At 42.9% G+C, this 12,469-nt stretch overlaps 1 protein-coding gene across 7 annotated transcripts in view; it reads right to left on the minus strand.

The window, feature by feature from the left end:
- The window catches only part of LOC137352993 (serine/threonine-protein kinase PAK 4-like), a 135,882-nt gene that overhangs the window by 42,338 nt on the left and 81,075 nt on the right, over positions 1-12,469 (minus strand). For all 7 annotated transcript variants that reach the window (XM_068018861.1, XM_068018859.1, XM_068018860.1 and 4 more), the window contains 2 exons: positions 4,520-4,705; positions 577-801 (listed from right to left, as the gene is read on the minus strand). In XM_068018861.1, coding sequence (XP_067874962.1) covers positions 577-780 — 204 coding nt within the window. In that variant the 5' untranslated portion in view covers positions 781-801; positions 4,520-4,705. The remainder of the gene's footprint in view (positions 1-576; positions 802-4,519; positions 4,706-12,469) is intronic.

Here is a 12,469-nt window from a genome sequence, read left to right on the forward strand (position 1 = left end):
ACAGCACTGGGGAGCTTCTGATGAAATGTTTTATCTTTAAAAAGTTCATAAAAATAGACTCCTTGGTAGTTGAAAGATGTTTTTTGATAACGCAACAGCATACAACACAAAAGGAGGCCATTCATCCCATTGCACTTGTGCTAGCTCTTTGCTAAAACAATTGAAAAGTAATGACACTGCCTTGTGCACTCCCTTATATCTTACTCTGCTTCAACTATTTATCCAATTTGTATTTATACAATGCTCAGCCTCTGTTTCAACCACTTCCTGTAGCAAAGTATTCTACGCTCCAACAACCCACTCTGCAAAAGACATTTCTTCCAATTTCTCCTGACATTCTGAAATTGATCACTCTTTATCATTGACTCTCCAATCAAAGGAAACAGCCTTTGTCTATTTGGACCATTAAAAATCATAATTAAAACCTGTTCTTGGCCTTCTCAGTGGGAACAGTGCCAGTATCTCAAAGTCTCTCCTCACAGGTTTCCCACCCTTGGCATCATCCTGGTTGATTAATCAATGGTTTATCACATCTTGAGCCTCCAGAGAGCTGTGAGTAATGACTGTGCAACGTACCTTACGTGGAGCAAGCTGAATGGGCGTGATGTACGAAGGGTCAACCAGTGGCTTAGGCCGTTTGGCTGTGTCCTCAAGGAGGCTCTGCCATTGCCTCGGAAGCCCGGTAAACTTCTGCTCCTGCTGATCGAAGCCAGTGTGAACGCGGTGCTCAAAATTAGCAGGTGCCGAGATCTCCACCCGCTTCTTCTTCTTCCCGAACATAATTGAGATGAACGTCAAATCCTGCCAGGGTGAAGCATAACACTGTAAACCGATTCTCAAGAGGGATGCAAAAAAAAAACACTAAGGGCTTTTTCAATTTAGAAACTAAAGTGCATTCCATTGCAAGATATACACAAATTAAAAATAATTGACAGACATAAAATTCTCCATGCAAAGTAATTATGTAGGAGTACATTATAGCCACTGCACTCTAAGAGTAATTTATGGTGAGAAGTGTTTTGATGAGATGTTTCCGAATGAATTATTACTTATTAAGGATGAGAATGCAGGCAGTGATTGTAGTATTCTACTGCCGGTTGTACAGTGTGACAGAATAATGAGGCCGCAAGGTCCGCACGCTATACAAATCCTGATGATTTATTTTTTGCCATCTCCTCACAAATTCCTGCTACGATACTCTGTCCAAGTGCCAAAGTGTCATGTTGGAACTTAGGCAGTGAATGTTCAGTGCAGGCTGCTCAACTGCAGCGGGCGTCACAGCTGATCCCATTTTCATCCGACGTGTTTGCGCGCGCACACATAAAATTCAAAAAGGGATCACTGGGTCAGGAGTAAGAACTTCTGGCAGATCTGCCACCAATCCCAACTCCCACCACCTCTTCTGTAATCCAGGGTTGCTGAGGCTAGCTAAGTTGTTGCATAAAGGAAACTTTGCTTGAGGTGCACTGGGTTAGAGACTTGATTACAGTGTAATGCTGGCAGAGCAACAGCAAATCACAAACTCAGTGCACTGGATACAACAGCCTCAAATCAAGCAGGTGATGGTATTGAATGGTGTAAAGTTCAGCCTTGTAGAACCAAAGGTTCTGAGTTCAACCTCCATTGTGTTTAATGTGAAATCATTAAAACTGGTCTCAGCATCCTTGGGCTAAGGTGAGAAAAAATCATTCAAAATTCCTGCTCTTATTCACTATGCAGTGAACCCTGCAGGCAAGTGGTGCAGGTTACGTGCATTGACTGAGGACAGGATTAGGGTTGGATGCGATTCCTGTTAACACCCACTGTCTAAACTCTCATGAAAGGTGGGTGGAGCTGGGAAAGTACTGGGGGCCTGCAGACATCTATGGCAGTGTACCTCCATGAAGAGTTGGCAACTCCGAGATAGAAAACACAGAAAATAGCAAAGAAAACACTACACATCAAACCTTTGCTGTACAGAACTGTTGGCAGAAAACAGGAAAGTAGAATTCTACAAATAATTATTGTTGTAATTCAGGGACATCCAAGCCAGGGAAATATGCCACTTCCAGCCCACAAGTCCAGGCCATTCTGTTCTATTCATGTTTATATTTCTTATTTGCGATTTTGTCCAGTTTAAATTTCATAGGCCAGGGCTGTTCTTACTGCTGTTACCTTAGCCATACCTAGAGCTCCAAGATTAGATAGTATCCTTCACTTGGCATAAATGTATCTTAGTGGCTACATTGATTTAAACTTCATGTGTCACTAATGAAACAGAGGCAGTTTTGGTGGATTGGACACGTCCACAGGATGGAAGACGGTCACATACCCAAGGACCATCTGTATGGTGAGGTAGCCGTGGCCAAATGGCCGGGGGGGGGGGGGGGGTGGGGGGGGAAAGCGAGAGAGAGCGTGCGGGAGAGCGTGAAAATTTCAGAGCTTAGGGCCCAGGCAGCTGAAGGCATGGCTGCCAACGGTGAAACGATTAAAATTTAAGAATTTGGAAAAGGCCAGAATTAGAGGAGTACAGAGATCTCGATAGGTTGTAGGGCCGGAGCAGGTGACAGATACAGGGATGGGAAAGGCCATGGAGGTATTTGAAAACAAAGAGAATTTTAAACTTCAGACACTGTTGGACCGGGAGCTGATGTAGGTCAGCGAGCACAAGGGTTGACGGGTGAACATGCAATGTAGGCTGATAATTTCAGTGCAGTACTGAAGGAGTGCTGCATTGCTGGAGATACCATCATTCCGATGAGATGCTGAACCAACATCCTATTTCTTCGGTTCAAGTGAACACATGGCACTATTCGAAGAGGAGCAGAGGAGTTCTCCCAGTGTTCTTGCCAATATCCATCCAACCAACACACCAAAATAAATTCACTGGAAATTTATCTCATTTGTGGCTTGTGGGATCTTGGTGTGCGCAAATTGGTTGTGCATGTGTCTGTCGAACAGTGACTTCAAAAGTAACTTCGACTGCAAAGCGCTTTGAGATATCTCAAGGACTTAAAGGCATATATAAATGGAAATTCTCTCTTTGCTATAAGGTTAAGGAACCTATAAGCCTGTTATATCAATCTACTCGAAGACCACTGTAAATCAGGTTGTAAATGTGATGACAAGAACACAAGAGACCTGAAATGGCATTATAAGTTTAAAATTTAAATAATGCTAAATTGATTCCTTTCCAACAGTCGAGTCTTCAATAAAATTGAAATCAAAAATGTAAAATTGTTCAATGGTGTTAAAGTACATACACAATTATATTAAACAAGTCCACATTCAGTGACGTGAACTGTTAAATTGGACCGACTTTGCATTGCTAATACATGCTCACTAATGGTGATCATATATCCCAGTGTGTCAAAAATACTCACAAAGCAGGATAACAGTGCAGCCTGCATTCATTTTTACTAATTTACAGTCAGAAGACCTAATGCCACAGATACTGCTGCTGGGTTACAAAATTGATGTCGAATTGAGAATAGCACAATACTGACATTACATTTTTAGCATGCACCCATATATAAAAGCTTGCAATTTGCTGCTGAAGGCTTGGTGGGTAAATGCACTATTTGGTATAATACTGAGCCACACCGACATGCTGAGTTCACTGATCTCTGAGAGAGCACCCACCATTGAACTGCCTGTGGGTCGAGGTGCCTTGGGGTTTTGGAATGACATACCACAAGCACTGCAGCCTGGAGAGCGGAAGGGTTCTTAAAAAATAAATGAACAGCACAGTGTTTGCGTACACCACCTACCTATTAAACAGTCTCAGCTATAAAATTATGAAGATCTCTAAGCCTTAATTATTCTGCCACTGGTTAAGGTCAGGAGTTTCTGATGGTTAAACATTCACCAAATTGTCCCTAATTCCCAGCAGTTAATTTAACATTTGCAACTGGGAAGCCTGGGAGAGTACCTTATTACTTGCAATAGGCTGCACTTTTCTAAAGCACACAAAAAATTCTCTAAGTGGTGGTGTGTTTTGAATACACATCAACACAAACAATCCTACAGAGGAAAGAATTCAGATAGCCAGGCAGTGAAGGAAAGAACACTGGAGCCTAGCCTTTATGCGCTTCCAAGCTTTTATTTAGAGACAGATTACATATCGTGCTTCTCCAGCCAACAACTGCTCTTTCAGCCTACTCCTATACACCTCTTTTGGAAAAACAATCAAATTGAAGTATGAGCACAGGCAAATCGCCAATTAATACCCACCAACTGAATACAATTAACATCCAATTGGTGTACAATTAACAAAGTTTGTCTGTATTTCAGAAGGGTAACAATGCCTGGTTTAAAAGGGGAACACACAAGAATGCATATTGTTGACAGAATTCTTAGTCACCAGGTTGCAGAATTTTGCATCAAGGCTCTATTCTGGAAGATTAACAGCTGCCTATTCATTGTCACAACAGGATTCTGTGGTACATTCTTTGACAGGAGATGCTCAACCCTATCTTGCATTTTAATTTTTCTTTTTAAATCCAGCAACACAATTCAAAACATGGAGGAAAAAAAATACCTTTTAAAAGGAAAGGCCCCCTCTTTCTTGTAGTTCCAGTAACTGAAAATGCTGCAGCATACAGCAAAAGCAGAGATGATGTCTTCCGGAGTACTGCCCTGAATCAAGCTTTTAATGTAAGCTGGAAGCGAGGTGGAAACAGTTGGCTATGTCCAGAGTGCCTTTGAAGTGAGTCCACATTCTGTCCTGGAAAGGGAGTTGAGAGACAATATGGTATCAGGAAGAATATGTTGTCCTGCACATAATCAAAAAAGCAGTACTCTAATGGGCAAGAACTGAACAATGGAATGAGATTAACTAGCTGCTCTGTAGCAGAAAAAGTTAACTATCATGGTTTAGTCAGCACATAGCAATGCAATCAGTATTTCAAAACACAGTGTGCTTCTTGAACTGGCATTGATGGAGGAGACAGGTTCAATCAAAGGATTAGCCTCTTCAACAGATGAGTGGGTGGAATATTTTGATTGCCTTTGACCAGTAAAACCCATTAAAAAAAATGAGCGAGCAGAAATATCAGATATGCACTGTCCTCATTAAAGTCAGCTACATGAGCCAAGCATTCTGTACAGAAAGATGCATGATGTACTGTATCATAACATATTACTGAAGAGCTGAATACTAAGATTCAGCTTTATGACAGAGGACAACTGTAAAAAAAAAACTAGTTCTGCTAACTCCCACACTCTATCATGGTTGAACAATCTAATGTGATTTCTGGTCTGAAAATCCTTTGTGAACTTATTGTTTCGAAGCTTACACTGTCACCAGAGGAGGGAGTTGCACACCACTTCACTCCTGCGTCAGCTTGGACTCTAAAGGTAAACTCACACTACAACTTCCCAGTGATGATGCAATACAAAACCACTCTGAATTAATGCAACTGTCATGTAAATTGATGTTTATTAAAGATTAGAAGTTAGGAGAATTCTTTCCATACAGAGAGTTACTAGGACATGTAATTTCATACCAGAAGTGGCTGTGGAAACAGAATCCACAATATCTTTTAAAAGGGGGAACTGGACAAATATTTAACATAAATATTTTAAAAGAGTATGTAGAAAGAGCAGAAGGCTGGCAGTAAATGGCTAGATAGCTCTTTCAGACAACTGGCACATATATGCTCAGAGAATGCCTGGTTCCGAGCTGTAATATTGAATATCAAACATGACATTAAAATGTCATTTAAGTAACTTATAACTGTTACTAGAGGGCCTCAAATGAATTCATATTTAGCGAATTTCAGCAGAAGCTCCCAGTGTGCATGAGTTTGTTGAGGAAATATTATTCAATGTCATGTTCACATTATTGATCACTGAATATGGTCAAACAACTGTTCAGTTATGTCCCCTTCACAATAGCTGAAATTCCCCCTTTAGGTGAGAAAGTAAGCTAAGTATCTTCCTCCATTTTGAAAATGGATATTCAACTATGACGCGCATCGTACCCAAGTCCACTTCCACACTTGCTTTTGAACTTGAATCACTAGATAGCAATCAGGAGTGGAAATTTTGATCGCCACTACACTGTTTCCCTCGTCTAGTGCTGCTAAGCCCAACTATAGTATTCCATAAATTTGCTTTTAAAAAGATGATTATTTTATTCTGACTCTGTATGTCAGTAATGTAGTTCAGGTGCAATAAGCTGCAGCCCAGAATGTAAAAGGTCTTTAGACACTGCAAACTGTCGCCTGAAACTCAAAGAATTATTCAAAAGTACAACTCCTGGGATGGCCTGTGATCATGACAACCAGCATTTTTGGGATATATTTGGGTCTGGCCTGTCACCAAGTTGTCACCAGCCCAGTAATGAGACAGCTTGAAAGAGGGAATGCAGGCACATAAAATCTGTGATAGATAGATACTGCTTTCAGAGTTGTTTGATTTCACTATTTTATTCCACTAGAGAAAACAAAAGAATTCCCAAGCGACAGGTTTGTGGTTTAGACGGGTCTGTTTCAAGCATGTCCTGTGTATTGTGCTGTTATTGCAATGCACACATACAAATTTTGCTGATGTATACAGGCAATATTGTATATTGAGCAGTTTTTGAAATAAGACAATTATTCTCTCAATGCACAACTTAATTTTTTACTCTTTCATGGGATTTGGGTGTTGCCCTTGACAATTGAGTGGCTCGCATTTCAGAGGGCAATTAAGAATCAAGCACATTGCTGGAGTCACATGTAGGCCAGAGCAGATAGAAACAGCAGATTTCCTTCCCTAAAGGACATTAGTGAACCAGATGGGTTCTTTCAATTCCAGATTTTTATTAATTGAATTTAAATTCCACCAGCTACTGAGGTGGGATTTGAACTCGTGTCCCCAGGACATTAGCCTAGGCCTCTGAATTTCTAGTTCAGTGACATTACCACTACGCCACCATTCCTGCTCCTCTCCTGAATGTGCAGATTCAAGTAAAAGGTGTTGCTATGGGTACCTATATGGGTCCTAGTTATGCCTGTCTTTTTGTGGGATATAGTGAATATTCCTTGTTCCAGGCCCCCTCCCCCAACCCTTTTTTCAGTACATTGATGACTATTGGTGCCGTTTCCTGCTCCCGCCCTGAACTGGAAAACTTTACTTCCAATTTCCACCTTTCTCTCACCTTTACATGGTCTATCTCCGACACTTCCCTTCCCTGACTTTTCTGTCTCCATCTCTGGGAATAGGCTGTCTACTGATATTCATTATAAGCCCACTGACTCCCACAGCTACCTCGACTACACTTCTTCACACCCCGCCTCCTGTAAGGACTCCCATTCCATTCTCCCAGTTTATCAGTCTCTGACGCATCTGCTCTGATGATGCAACCTTCCACAACAGCACTTCTGATATGTCTTCCTCTTTCCTTAACTGAGGATTCCCCCCTACTGTGGTTGACAGGGCCCTCAACTATGTCCACCCATTTCCTGCACCTGTGCCCTCACCCCTTCCCCTCCCTCCCAGAACTGCGACAGGGTTCCCCCTTGTTCTCACTTTCCACCCCACCAGCCTCCACATCCAAAGGATCATCCTCCGCCATTTCCACCACGCCCAGCGTGATGCCACTACCAAACGCATCTTCCCCTCCCCCCCCACCGTCAGCATTCCAAAGGGGTCATTCCCTCTGTGACACCCTGGTTCACTCCTCCATTACCCCCGACACCTCATGCCCTTTCCACGCAATCGCAGGAGATATTATACCTGCCCTTTTACCTCCTCTCTCCTCACTGTCCAAGGCCCCAAACACTCCCTTCAGGTGAAGCAGTGATTTACTTGTACTTCTTTCAATGTAGTATACTGTATTCGCTGCTCACAATGTGGTCTCCTCTACATTGGGGAGACCAAACGCAGATTAGGTGACCGCTTTACGGAACACCTCCGCTCAGTCCGAGAACATGACCCTGAGCTTCCTGTCGCTTGCCATTTCAACACACCCCCTGCTCTCATGCCCACATCTCTGTCCTGGGATTGCTGCAGTTTCCAGTGAACATCAACACAACTCGAGGAACAGCATCTCATTTACCAATTAGGCACACTACAGCCTACCAGACTGAACATTGAGTTCAACAATTTCAGAGCATGACCGGCCCTCCTTTTTTTTTAAGTTTTACCTTTTTTGTAGTTTTACTTTGTATTTTTTATTTTTATTTCATTTTATTTTGGTTTGTTTCATCATTACACTTCATTTAACGGCCTCTCTGCACTAACACTTTGTCTTTCACCACACCATTAACGCACTCTTTGTCTTTGCCCCATGACCTCGTTGTCAGTTATTCTCTGTGACCCTCTGCCCTCTCAACATCTTCCCATTTGTTTTCTTTTGCCCCACCCCCACTTTATTTGCTTAAAACCTAATACATTTCTAACCTTTGCCAGTTTTGATGAAAGGTCACTGACCTAAAACGTTAACTTAGCTTCTCTCTCCAAAGATGCAGCCAGACCTGGGTATTTCTAGCACTTTTTGGTTTTATTTCAGATTTCCAGCATCTGCAGCATTTTGCTTTGATTACAGGAAAATGGATGCCTAGCCAAAGGGGGAAGATTAGGAGGACCAATTGCTTTACTCAGAGACAAGTTTAAAAGGGAGAGTCTTAAAAGGAGGAGAGAATGGGAGAGAGGAGGGAGAAAGAATCTCATAGGCTGGGACTAAAAGCAGGGCTGCCAATGCAAGGGTGAAAGAAGTGGGGAAGATACATGGGAGGTTAATGTCAGAGGCATCGAGAGTTTGCAAGACATGTCATAGTGTCAGTGTCATTATGGCACAGAAGATGGCCATTCAGCCCATTGAGTCCCTGCCAGTTCTCTGTAGAGCAATCCAATTAGCTCCATTCCCCCACTCTATCCCCATAGCCCTGCAAGTTTATTTTCAAGTGCCCATCCAATTTTCTTTTGAAATCATTTATCGTCTTCGCTTCCACCAACGTTGTAGGCAGCAAGTTCCAGGAAACAATTTGCCCAACATGGGGCTTGAACCTATGATCCTCAGGTTAAGAGTCTCATGCTCTACCAACAGAGCCAGCTGAGCACTGAAGTGCTCAAAGGAGATGGGGTTATAGGGCTGCATATGGTTATAAAAATGGGGAATAAGCAGTAAGTAACTGAATCACACAAACACCGAAGGTCCCAGGTTTAATCATTGGTCTGTGTTGAGTTATCTGATCTCAGCCTGGGTGGGAATAGGAATACTGGAAACGAGTCAAGGGATGAGAGAGAAAAAAAAACAATCACTCCTGATGTTTGGCCACTGTCTACAGATGAACTTGTGCTGGATGTGACAGAAATGGGCTGCCACTGTTGAAACAGCCTCACACACACATCAATAACAGTTACCTGGGCAAGGTATCAGAGGGTGACTGCTCACTCATACAGCAGCAGTCAAAATAGCGAGGAGGGACGAGGGAGAAACACACAAAAATTCAATGATTTTATACAAAGCAGTCAGGAACAAATCCTGACCATATTGTAATTTACCAACTAGAACCTGCTGTAGGTTCATACAAGAAGTCAGCTCTTACAGCAATGAATAAAGTTTATTACAGCAGGGCGGGAACCCAGAGTAGGCTTTGGGAGGTCTACACCCCCTGGTGAGGTGGGGGGGGGGGGGGGGGCAGTGGGGAGACTGCATCACCCAATCTTATCCTCAAGCAGCATCCGTACAGCTTGCGGTGTGGTCACTGGACAGTGATCGAGAGCAGGAACCCTTGCTGATTTTCTCCCATTCCACTGAGGCCAATTCACAAACAGGCAGACCTCTTTTTGAGCTCATTCTCCCAACTGTTCTCACCCACCAATAAGATTCTATTCTAAAAGAAAAGTTTCAACTGTTATTGTATCTCTTTTTAAAATGAAAACACATTTACAAACCTGTGACTCATCATGAAGTCACACCCTAAATTTAATGTCTTGGTTGGAATTTCCCAAACGGCAACAAGTTGCATTTATATAGTGCCTTTAATGTAATAAAACGTCCCAAGGTGCTTTACAGAAGTATTCCCAGACATTTGACATCAAGCCAAGTAAGGAAATATTAGGACAAGTTACCAAAAGCTTGGTCAAAGATTTTAAGGAGCGTCTTATAGGAGGAAAGAAAAGTAGAGAAGTGTAGGGAGAGAATTCCAGATCTTAGGGCCAAGGCAGCTGAAGGCAAAGCCACCAATGGTGTGGCCATTAAAATTGGGGATGTTCAAGAGCCCGAATTGCAGGACTGCAGAGATCTCAGAGGGCTGTAGGAGATTACAGAGATAGGGACAGGTGAGGCAATGGAGAAAAATGAACACAAGGGTAAGAATTTGGAAATTGAGATGTTTCTGTGCCAGGGGACAATGTAGGTCAGTGAGCATACGGGTGATGAGTGAACAGGACTCGGTGCAAGTTAAGACACAATAAAAGAACGACACAACAGCGCTCCATCTAAAACTAGGGGTCAAATGGGGTAGATGCAGAGATGATGTGTTGCTTGTGGGGGGAGTCCAAAACTCGGGGGCATAAATATAAGATAGTCACTAATAAATCAATACAGAACTCAGGAGAAACTTCTTTATATTTAAGAGGAAGCTCAATAAACACGAGGAAGAAAGGGACAGAAGGATATGATGATAGGGTGAGACGAGGTAGGGTAGGAGGAGTCTCATTCAGCAAAAACACCAGCATAGGCCAGTTGAGCTGAATGGCCTGTTTCTGTGCAGCAGTAATTTTAGCACACAGGCTGGAGAAGCCATTGAACACAATGACCTGATCAGAACTCCTGGCAAGGCAAGATACACTACCTCTGCAGTGTCCATCTTTCTTCTTTTTTTCTTTTGGGCCTCCTTATCTCGAGAGACAATGGATACGCGCCTGGAGGTGGTCAGTGGTTTGTGAAGCAGCGCCTGGAGTGGCTATAAAGGCCAATTCTGGAGTGACAGGCTCTTCCACAGGTGCTGCAGAGAAATTTGTTTGTTGGGGCTGTTGCACAGTTGGCTCTCCCCTTGCGCCTCTGTCTTTTTTCCTGCCAACTACTAAGTCTCTTCGACTCGCCACAATTTAGCCCTGTCTTTATGGCTGCCCGCCAGCTCTGGCGAATGCTGGCAACTGACTCCCACGACTTGTGATCAATGTCACACGATTTCATGTCACGTTTGCAGACGTCTTTATAACGGAGACATGGACGGCCGGTGGGTCTGATACCAGTGGCGAGCTCGCTGTACAATGTGTCTTTGGGGATCCTGCCATCTTCCATGCGGCTCACATGGCCAAGCCATCTCAAGCGCCGCTGACTCAGTAGTGTGTATAAGCTGGGGGTGTTGGAGTGTCCATCAGGACTTTACAATGCAAACACATCCCGAGACTCAATCTCAATTCCACTACTACAGTATATGTGCCAAGTCACTGATATTTTACAGGAGAAATATTAGTCCTCTCCACCCTAAGCAACTCATGGACGAGATCCAATCAATCATTCTCAATAAGCAATGACTTTCTGCAGGGCGAATCACAGCGCTCGGATTAATGTTTGCTTGAAATATATTCTCTCATTAGTACAGTAACCATGTAGATCAACATGTTGTATCATGCAGTGCTTTAAGGCTTATCTTTTTTTTTACATTCAAGTCCAATGCTTGTGTGCAGCTGTTTAGATTTGTTGATTGCGCTGGTTTCTGAAGCTCCCCATTCCTGATCTCAAATAAAAATTCAGTTCTAATGAGTGGTCATCAATCTAAAAATGTTAACACTGATTCTCCCTCCACAGATGCTGCCTGACTTGCTGAGCATTTCAGATTTCCAGCACCCACAGTATTTTGCTCCTGATCTCTGAATGCTGACTACTATTTCAGGACTAGTTCTCCCAAAGTAAATCAGCCAACTGCCGCAGTAAATCCCCATCTGAAGCTAAAAAATTGCAAGAACATCCCACAAACCACAGAAACCTTGAGAGAGTCGATGCATGCAGCAAAATTTCCGTAATTCATAGGTTGCACTGCAACCAGGAGTGACTGAATGAATGCATGAACAGGGAAGCATAATTACACTTTAGGGGGAACACTGTGACCAGGTTAAAAATAAACTGCAGCACATTTTAAATTCAACAGAAGTCAAATCAAGTCTGCCAAAGAAACACATTTCATACAGACAGACTGTTATTTAAACTAGGGGGAAGAGGAAGGTGAAGCTGGTTGAATATATAATCATAAAAAATGGGGCTCCCTCATGACTCATTTAGTTAAAGGCAGTGAATAATTGAGCTACACAGGCAAGAAAATCCCAGGTTTCATCACCAGTCTGCAAGTGGTTAGCTTAGCTCTGCGGGATAATGGCAGGGGTCATGTAACTGGCCTCAGAGCTTCAGGGTTTGGGAAGGTAAAAAAAAAATCAGCACGTCTTTCTACCCACAGAACCCCTTCTCACCCAGCCACCCAAGTTTCTCATCGCAGCAAAAGATGAAAGGTGGATTCAGAGTGAGCTTTGATGCCTCCTATAGTCAAATTGCTTG

Source organism: Heterodontus francisci, chromosome 40 (genome assembly GCF_036365525.1).
Source record: "Heterodontus francisci isolate sHetFra1 chromosome 40, sHetFra1.hap1, whole genome shotgun sequence".
Classification (NCBI taxonomy): Eukaryota; Metazoa; Chordata; class Chondrichthyes; order Heterodontiformes; family Heterodontidae; genus Heterodontus; species Heterodontus francisci.